At 35.7% G+C, this 10532-nt stretch overlaps 2 protein-coding genes across 4 annotated transcripts; one reads left to right on the forward strand and one right to left on the reverse strand.

Annotated features, from left to right (window-relative positions):
- The first annotated feature begins 865 nt into the window (after positions 1 to 865).
- Positions 866 to 3728, forward strand: LOC128212955 (uncharacterized). 3 transcript variants are annotated; one of them, XM_052918368.1, is made up of 2 exons: positions 866 to 924; positions 1172 to 3728. In XM_052918368.1, the coding sequence occupies exon 2, from the start codon at positions 2258 to 2260 to the stop codon at positions 3578 to 3580; it is 1323 nt and encodes a 440-aa protein (XP_052774328.1). In that variant the 5' UTR covers positions 866 to 924; positions 1172 to 2257; the 3' UTR covers positions 3581 to 3728. The 3 variants fall into 3 exon arrangements, with proteins under 3 accessions (XP_052774328.1, XP_052774327.1, XP_052774326.1); XM_052918367.1 differs by having other exon boundaries at positions 884 to 1009; XM_052918366.1 differs by having other exon boundaries at positions 906 to 1071.
- A 596-nt stretch (positions 3729 to 4324) lies between these two features.
- Positions 4325 to 6305, reverse strand: LOC128212956 (uncharacterized). Its single transcript, XM_052918369.1, has 2 exons — positions 6153 to 6305; positions 4325 to 5735 (listed from the first exon to the last, which is right to left on the reverse strand). The coding sequence occupies exon 2, from the start codon at positions 5629 to 5631 to the stop codon at positions 4606 to 4608; it is 1026 nt and encodes a 341-aa protein (XP_052774329.1). The 5' UTR covers positions 5632 to 5735; positions 6153 to 6305; the 3' UTR covers positions 4325 to 4605.
- Between the last annotated feature and the right edge of the window lie 4227 nt (positions 6306 to 10532).

The following is a 10532-nucleotide window of genomic DNA, read 5'->3' on the forward strand; positions in this document are numbered from 1 at the left end:
TACTAATGGCCAAAAATCTTGTCCGGTCTACAAAAATTACAATATCCAGAAGTCTTGTCCGGTCTACAAAAACTACAAGATCTGTTTTGTTTTATATCACATATTCATAAATTTGGTATCGATGGAAAGAGGACATTAATGCATTCAATGAAAAACGAATTTTGGAATTTGAGCCAGTACTGCCAGTACAGTAATGTGTTGAAAATGGGCATTGAAGATTTGCAGGCACAAATGAAACCCATATCGGACACGACTTTTGGCCATGAGTATATATTCTGAAATTAAAATATGGACACTTAAGTTTTAAAAATGAAAACACCATTTTAAATTAATTTTTTTTAGATAAAACATATAGCAGTTCAAAATTTTACACTTAGGTGAGATGTTAAAAAAAATCAAGATGCTTCTGTACGTACCCAGGTAGAACAAAATTGTCATGCTGTTATAAAGAATAAAGTGTTGGATGCTCAGATTTGCACCGGCAATGAGAAAATTCATTTCTGCAGAAAGTGATAATTTGTCATTCTGACATTCACTACAGAAATGGATTTAACTTTCTATGAATGCCGCTCATTTTTTCAGCATTTGCGGGTGGGGTAAGTTTACATGTATATTTTCTGGCCGATTTTTGTCGCCAGTGTTATTATCGGTGATGTAACTTTCTGGGCGAGTGATTGTTGAGGTCGGTTGTAGGCGGAACATTGATAAAAATCTGAGGCACTATTTATGCTTTCCTCTGTCATTTCACAATATATTCAACTCCGTTTACGCGGTCACATGACCAACTGACTATATAAATAAACATCGTCGTCAACTACGTGTCCTAATAAACTAATATTTACATGACACCTTGTTATTAGACAGATTTGTATGCAAGTAACAGGATAAATAATCATCTTGCTTTTTTATGATATCTACAGATTTGTACGTGGTACTCATAAAAGCTTGAATTCAAGTGTTAAACATATTTATTTGGATTATTCGTTCCCACAGACAGTTTTATACAAATGTATGTCTGCCCACTAACCATACATTCTATTGAACGATCGTCATTGTCTAATAAAAATCCAGGTATACTGTAGTGCGGTGTCATATTTCCAAATTGTTTGCACATACAAAACGATTGCATAACTCACACTAGAATTAATTCTGTGTTGTTTTCTCTACGCAGACTTCAACAAAACGTGACGAGGTATACGGATTTCAAGCCATGGCATCTTTGTTGGACAACCATCTGGTGGCATTTCTTCAACAAACTCTGATAAATGTGATGTTAGCGGCTTTCACATTTCCTGCACTCGTCACTTCAGCAGTTTCAGGGACAACGATTTCGGATTGTAAACTTCAACTTACCGAAGCATCCCTCATTCTGATATGTATGCGTTTGATATTCTACCAAATGGATTCTATTACTGCTAGTATTTCAATCAGATGGGAGATTGTTTTTGACGCTATTATATGGCTACCTCTGGCTTATATGAAGCGTTCTGAGGAATATCTGAGCAATGCGACTAGTGGTGATAACAACTTTTCAAACTTTGTTTACCTTTTAATTCTGCTTTTACTGTTTGTGTCATCGTTTATATCCCGACGACTTTTAGAAAGCGTTTATGGATTTCTTTGCACTGCTTTTAAGACCATCAAAACAATCAGTGAGAACGGTTTGTACCAGAATGTACTGTTTATTGTTGTGTTCGTGGTTTGGTTCTGTTTAACTACGGTCTTACTTATAGCTTTTATTTTTATCCCGGAAAGATATGTATATTTTCACGAGCGCCCAGTGATAGTCCATAACGCTGAAGAGATAATGACAAATGATTGCATAACATTTGAAACATTGAAACATTTTCAAGAACCAATTCTAATCTATTTTGACGAAAGTGACTTAACTTGTAATGTTTCGACATATGCAAGCACTCAACGAAATGGGACGTGTACCCTAAATGATATCTACCAGGAGAAACGAGTCATTTCAGAAGAGATAATTAAGAAAAATATAAAAGTATGTAAATCTGTTGCTGGTGAGGACTTTGTGATTTACCTGCGATTGCCAAATCTTGAAACTGGCAAAGAATTTAGAGCAAATTGGAAGATGAATGGTAGCAATATAGCAAATCGCACGTCGAAATATGACTTTCTGAGTAAATTCAGAAGTTGAACGAATACATCAGAAAGTCACGTCACATTCTACCTTATAATTAGAAGAGTTAAAATTGAAGACTTTGGACTATACGAGTTCTTTATTGAAACGGTTGAAATGGGAACGCCTATAGAAGACCCAGAGGAGATAGTCGTTAGAGCATTTCGAGCAGGTAAATTATACATAGTTAACGAAGAACAGAGGCAAGAAATCGTCGTAAATGCGAAAGTAGGACATATTGTTCATTTGAATAACATTTTTAAATATTCCTTCGATTTTGAGTCTGCAAAAGTACTCGAACCCGAGGGTTACCGTCCTCTTCTCGTTAACGACAGACGTCATAATCGCAAGTATTATGGATTCGCTTATCATTTTCGAGAACAAAGTCTCGAGGAACTTTGTCCTGTGCATACATCGTGCATTCCGTCCATTGAAATAACTAAAGGACGCCCTCAATTATATACAGTCGATAACGTAATCAAAAATGGTGTAAATACGAGCTACGTGAATGTTTCATTTTGCGTGTGCCCAGATGCATACGGTTTTCTTAAATTGTATTTTGTAGACAAATTCAAGGCAAGAAGATTAAGGGCTGCAGTAACAGTCGAGCTGTCACCACCCGTGGACGAATTCTATAATCCGGATTATAGAACCTTATTTGAGGCCATTTCGAGATCGAAACATGTGATTTATGAAACATTTCATTATATATACAAGAATGGTGATCTTTTCAAAGTGTTTATAGCGGACAAATATCGCCTCTATAAGTATATTGTTAAAGGAGAAATAGTAACAGGAACTTCGTTTTTTATTGTATATGCGAGTATTCAGTTCATCCTAACGGCAATAAGCAAACGAATCATTTATGTAATTTTCCATTTTCATCGCCTTCTTAAGATTAAGCTAGCCAAGTCCAACAGCAAATGCTGGAACAGGGTATATGACGTGTACTTGCTGTACAGCGATAGTTCAGACAATGACATGGCAATTGTTCGAGAAACGTTGATGGCTGCTTTCGATCAGGGGCAATTAAAATACTTTGACTGTTCGGACGATAACTTGGAAGGAGGAAATCGCACGCGACAATACCGAGAAAAAATGAAACTGAGTAAATCCGTCCTCATTTTACTGTCTCAAGACTTGATGGATGACGAACGCTGCCTTAGTGAGCAAGTGGACCAAGTTTTGTGTTCTCTCATTCAGGAAGGAATAGTTTCTGTAAGTGACGTCATCGTTCTGACAGTGGGTCATTTGGAACAACTGCTTACGCCCACATTGAAACTCTTCGGGCGTATTAAATGGAATAACATAACAGAGGAAAGCAGATTAACAGAACTAAAGGACAAGTTGATGACTGTAATCATGCCAAGAAGTTCGATTTTCATGAAACTAGACAGGATTTTGCGGGTCATTGAAGTGTACTGCTTCACTGAAATTTGATTTCATGAAGTACATGAAAAACGTTCCCTCTGCATATGTAACGTTTACTCGATATGTCATCTTTAGTCTTATCGCTTATACAGTTTTTGCAGAGATCATGTAGGCTCTTCTATGAAGAATTCTCTTCCGACATACATTAAATGTCAAGATAAGCTACCAGGCTTTAAACATCCATTTTAAGGCTACTTATTGGCAGAATAATTTTATCACATGAAAATCAATCTTTTCACTTTATTTAATTCACATTATAATAAAAAGTTCATTGTTTACATGTGTTAATGTACGTATATGGCATTCTTGCAACAACTTGTAATGGATACTACCAAATATGTAAATGTTAAAAATATATTGATTGAATGTGGTTTTACTGAATATATCTACATTATTTACAGTATGAAATTATTGTAATTTATAATCATCATATTAAACTGAGTTGTGTTTGTCGAAGAAATGTATGATAGTGATAGTGTGATTGTATGTTTTTTTTATGTTGCTTTATATGTAACTTAGTATATGTGTTTTTGTAATACTTTTTGTGTGAAGGCCATGCTGGAAATAAGTAGTATGTCTGTAATGATTGTACACTTAGTATGTAACCTTCGTTAAATAAAGATATTATTATTATTATTATTATTATTATTATTATTATTATAAATATCATTTTTCTTGTCACTAACAAGTATTTTAAACATAACGCGATTTTTATGATAATGGTTCTATCGGAGAAATAAAACAACTATTACAATATAAATGCATGGTATATTTTGTTATACAAAATAATGCGTACTGATGAACTAAATATCAAATGATAAAAATGTAACCCATGTAATGGTAATCTATACTATAATTGCTAAATGTTAAATGGATGTTTAAACGTATAACTCTCAATGTGTAATGGAGTTTTAAAGCAAGAAGCTCCATAATATATACAAACTTAACATCTGAGATAAATATAATATCACGTATCATTAAAAAACATATAATTTAACAAACAAAACAATTAAAAATTCAGATAGTATGAACCGCTATTTCTTGACCCAGAAGACATTCTCTGGCCAGCTATGATACCTATCAGGGTTGAGCACCGTTAAGATGCTGACTTGCGGGTAGGGCAGGAATCCCTCGTTCACCATCAAGGTGGCGATGATCCGCCCATTGTCCGAGTACCTGTGGTGTGACCACTCCATCAACACCGCTCTCACGTCCACCGACTGGAAGAACGTCCTTGCTCCTTGTAAGGCGTTCAGTTCGTGGCCCTCAATGTCCATTTTAACAACAACTTTCTTATTCCCTACCATTGGTATTAAGTCGTCCAACATTATAGTTTCAATACAATTGTCTATGGTGTTTATTGAAGAACTGTGTGCTTTCTGATCTTGGTTGTCATTAACAGCAAAGTGAGCACCACCGATGTTTCCTTCCGGAATATCCATGAACAATTGTTCGTATTTGTCTGAAACCGCGTTGTTGACTAGCGTTACATTCTTCCTGAATCGTCCGGCTTTCACTGATTTGTACAGAAGCACCAAGTTTGCGACCACCGGTTCTACAGCTATGACTTCCACACCAAGACTAGCGATAAAGAGACTGTACACTCCTATATTACTCCCGATGTCTAAAAACACCAAGTTCTCGTATCTTTGCACCAGCATTGCTGTCTGATTGAGCAAGTCCTCTTCCCAAGTTCCGTAATCTTTCACATACGATGAGATCATTTGGTCAACGTTTGGTGGATGAATAAATATCGGCGTCTTCCCGATCAGTGTTTTCAACTGCACCATCTCGGTGGAATGCTCTTTTCTTGCTGTCTCATAGTTGAAGAAGCGAATGGTATTTTTCTTATTCAATTGCAAATTTGGTTTCCCCACTTCCTCACCACCTCCGTCATTTAACACAAAGTCTCGTCGAAGTGCTTTAAGCTCATCAGTAACTTCGTGAACATCTTGGTCATCACTAGGCTGGGTTGAGATGTGCAGAACGACAACATACATTAACATAAGAGTAACTGCAAACATTGACCAGTATACAATGCGACATTTTCGCCGCTTCATGACAAAACAGCATCTTTGTTCAAATGCTATAAAGTCATTGTAACTCAAATATTGATTTAGAAGCGGCCTGTTGACTGATCTTCATCCACGCCAAATCTGCATTCCTGAAAATATATATAACCTTATTATATACCGCAACAGTACTGTAAACTTATGTTGACTCGATGATAATAATTCAATTGCCAACACCGGTATATGTACATGAATGTGTCTACTTGTATACATGTATAAAATTATATATATGGTTAAATACGATCTGATGAGTCATTTATGGAAAACATATAATTAGATTTCAAATTGAAATAACAAATTGTATCTGAACTTATACAGCATGTATTAATGAACATCTGCATGTACAATACAAACTAATGAGGTATGCCTTTCAATATAATCGCATAAAAACGATTATTTTAATAAATATAAGATACTATTTAAGTATTTAACTATTATTTTCAACATTGAATGTTGACACGTCACGTACTTTTTGTTTACGTTTAACAACATAATTTAAAACTACTTACAGTTTCTTGTATAGACCTGCCATTAAACCTCTATTTAGCCTTAAGCTTAAGTATCCATTATCAGCTACCTTAACTGTCAGCCATACTGTTTGTTATTCTAGTCTATATTTGGATTGTATGCTGACAGGTAGAATGTCATCGATCGAAGCGCTACTGTCGTGTTATCTCCCTTAACAGCTACTTAGTACTCATATTTCACTCTCGCTCATGGGTTACGGTTACAATCGGAAGTCCTCGGCCATTTTCCATCGAAAACAACCTCGGACCTTTTTACATTTTAACTACGCTGCAAGTAGATCGCGTAGTTATTTCAATTTGTTCCGATTGCGTTTCACATCGTTACAAATAGTTCGATAGCTAAACAGCATAAGCAGATATCGGTTAGAACACATAGTTGTTGCAATAGCAATAATTGCATGTATCATTTATATTTATATCGAGGGAGATGAGGGTTCGCCATTGTCGCAAGAAACAGTCCTATATCAGGCTTCGATGGGCTCCTTCACCGATGGAGCATACTATTTTGAGCCCGTTGAGCAACTTTTATCGACTTTTAGATAACAAAAACAGTTCTAATACTTGTTCTTACGGTTTAGTGATTATATCGTATTAAGTCTCCTATAACTATAATCTTAGTGGCAACGCACTCGTGGATATTTATGTTAGTGATATGATCTGTATATTTGTTGTCCATTGATGAAACGTAAATAAACTACAAAATAAAATATATAGATATGACTGATAATTTCTTTACGTTAAACACTGACCATACCGTTAATTAATAACCCTTTCTCCGCTGAACAGTTGACCTTCTTTGACAGCTGATAAATGCTAAAATGGTGGTATTCCATATCAAACTTCAAATACGTGATATTGCTAAGCAAAGGGCCATAACTCTGCTGAATCTATGCAGATAAGGTGTAAAAATGTTTATTTTAACTAATCCGACCGACCCTATTACTTCCGACCGACCCTACACCTTTTGTCGTATTGTGTTTTTTATTCCGTTATTTCCCAAAACAAGGTCATAAGTGGATATGGTAAAATTCAACCATTTTATATTTCAAACTTACATCAGCGATCAACTCTGATATAGGTCGGTTTGGAACAGAACCCCGGGTTTCATTATTTTTTTAAAATGCCCACCTACCGACCCTAGTTTTTGAGATTTTAGTGGAATTAATGAATTTTGTTTGGGAGGACGAAAGAATTTAAACTGCTCATCAACTTTCCTGTCAAGTTTGGTGACGGGTACTTTTGTGTGTAGTAATCTCGACTTGCCTGTCGAACTCCCCTATCCCTATACTTATTTCGAAAATCACCTACTGTCCAATGTCTCATGTCCAATCCATGCAATCGCTCACTGTCTCCTGCGATTGGTAACTTTTTTTCGCCAATAAACTTAACAACATAATTAAACACGGTATTATCGCCCTCTGGGAGGTTGCACGGTCGAGCTCGGGCTCGGCACTGCGAGATTCTCTGTAAAGATGCTAACCAGTTAGTTTGCAGAAGTCGCTGATTATTTCCAGAGACTCGTGGACAGTCGATCTCTGACGCGTGTTTTTTTTTTTATTTATCGTTAGAAATACCCAATTATTGCTGATCAGTTTTCAGAGTCTTTTTTGAAATATAACTCTCTCTCTCTCTCTATCTCTCTCTCTCTCTCATACATCAACGCTACTCATACATCAACGATACGCACACGTCAGCACAACGCACACGTCAACGCTACGTACACGTAAACGCTACGCACACGTTAACTCTAAGCACATGGTGCATTATTTTTGCTTAAATCCCATTGCTTCAGTTTCAGCTGATTGGCAATATTAGAAAATACATGCCCTTTGCCAAACACAAACATCATAATGTAAAACAAATTCAACAATGGTTAGTGACACAAAAGAAAAAAAAAACATATTAATATCTGACAAGAATAAGTTGTATCTACACTTAAACACATATATTTATCAAATAAATAAAGCAACGACAGCGAGAGTTTCAGTACGTGTTGTCTTAGCATTAAACTCAATTTTGAAAGATTCCTTCTAGTCCGACTGTTAGGACAAGGACTAATGGACGGTGTATGTGTGTATTTTAGGTTTGTAACATTGATGATTTACCAATTTACATTTTACAACCGCCAACTCATCGGTTGCATGTTTACATTTTACACTGCACATTTTCATTTTTCATTGTACCAATTGGAGTTTTATTCTCGTTGCATCTATTCAACAGACGATTCAGTCGTGTTTATAAAGTTGTGTATGTTGAACACACGTCATTCTGTGAAAGTCACATGCCGGGTTTTACATTGCGACGTGTAGAAGACAGATTTCAGTTCGTAGTTCTACAAAGTACATTGTATGGTGGTGACTTTTCATTCGCAGTTCAAAATGTTTACGAGATAAATTTAATTTTATTTATAGATAGCTCCGCCTTAACCATGTCTTAACTCCTTCCTACGTCTTTCGGAAATTTCCGCTATCACTCGGCTCTATTTAAACCATTTATGGATACTTTGGACCATGGACATTGCGAACGTTATTATGGACATTACAAATCATCTATATTATGACATTATGGACTATGATTTTGAAACAGGGTGGATTATAAATTATTTCATGTCGAATAAAATAATATATGATATTACAACATGTTTTTGTCTATATAATAGTAATTAAAACGCACATATGACATGAAATGAGATGTATGCAAAATGATACATGACTTAAACACAACAAAATGTAAGTCATTAGCATTAAATTATACTTCAAGATTGAAAAGTCCCATTGTCTTATTTTACCTTTAAAGCTGCACTCTAACAGATTGACCGTGTTGACAACTATTTTTATTTTTTGTTTTGGAATTAGCCAATTTGCGTAAATGTCTGGATACCAGTGGTATAAGACTGCTGACAAAAGATCAGATACAGTTTTTCAGTTTTACGTTCGCAAATTGATGTTTTATGGCTAAAAGTGATACTACAGTAACGTTTTAAGAAAAATGAAAAATGTCGGCAGTTTTCCAAACAATTTAGATCTGTTTTAGTGTGAGTAATCTTATTATTTGTATAGAAAGCATTGCTGCCAAAATCAGCCGAGTCTGGGACAAAAAAAGGTTGTCAAAACTGTCAATCTGTGAGAGTGCAGCTTTAAATTACTAAAAACACTATTTTAAATTCTACCATTACAGGACACTTTCTTGCCTTTTTGCAATGTTTAAGATTGCAAGTAATATTAGATAATTAAAAATTTACGAAGAAAAAAATCTAAATTTTCATTAAGTTGAAATTATTCACTAAGATGCCCCAGAGGTTTCTTACCTGGTGTAGCTGGAACTGTATGGATAAAATACACTTAGATTACAACTTCATATAACTCGTACATTATACTGTAAAAAATATTATTCTATAGGTAATTAATAAAGTATTTTAATGATGAAGTCAATTTATTGCTAATAAACAATTATTACTTGCTGCTACCTTTTATACCCCACCCACACTCAACAGTCAGGGCTTTTTTTCACATTAAGGTGAAGCGGACCTAGCCCTTTTGGAGGGGAAAAATCGTGTGTTTGTTTTTCTAATCTAAGACTCTCGATATCTATTTTTTTCATGTTATTGAAATCCCCCACTTGATTGTTATGGTTCACAGTGGCAGATCCCGTAATTCATAACTGGGGGACACAAGTGGGTTGGAGGGCTGTTCTTCCACCCACATGGATATTTTGTTTCAATGATGTATTGAAATTACACGTTTACACCACACATGCTTATTAAGATAGTAAATGTATAACATCAGACTAAACTAGGTGGATATCATTATGATGTCCATCAAAAGTTTCGTGGGTTTGCTGGAGCAGGTTTTGAACAGGGACTTGCGTTAGAGGGGCGTTACTTAGGGGCAAAACGTTTTGGACATGATCCCTCGAGTGGGCATGACATTAATATGTTTAAAATGTGGGAAGTGGGGTTTAGGGGTACTCCCCCTAGCATATTTTAAATATGTTTAGTCTGAATTGGTGCATTATGGCGTATTTTTTCTGAGAAATATTGACAAAAAAAATTAACCTTTAAGTTTACTTGCGGGCCAACTGGGGGGGGGGGGGGGCACAGGCCCTACAGCTCCCCCCCCCCCCACTGAACGACTCGCCCATGGTCCACTTGTAAATAAAATAAATGAACAATTTTGCTTGCTTGGGTATATAAGTAAAAGAACAACTGACAGTGGCAGTATAAATCTGGGTCCGTGAGACCAGCTCAGATACACCCAACTGCAATTGACTAAATAATATGGTGATTTATAACCCATTTAGGAACATTGATCGTCAAAATAAAATAAAAGATGAAGTTAATTTTAGTTTTTATTGTGAAATAAA

This window comes from Mya arenaria, chromosome 13, assembly GCF_026914265.1.
Source record: "Mya arenaria isolate MELC-2E11 chromosome 13, ASM2691426v1".
Taxonomy (NCBI): Eukaryota; Metazoa; Mollusca; class Bivalvia; order Myida; family Myidae; genus Mya; species Mya arenaria.

What these genes read in the sequence shown, in the direction of transcription:
- LOC128212955 (XM_052918368.1), top strand. Translation starts at nt 2,258, where the DNA reads ATGGGAACGCCTATAGAAGACCCAGAGGAGATAGTCGTTAGAGCATTT.
- LOC128212956 (XM_052918369.1), bottom strand. Translation starts at nt 5,631, where the DNA reads ATGAAGCGGCGAAAATGTCGCATTGTATACTGGTCAATGTTTGCAGTT.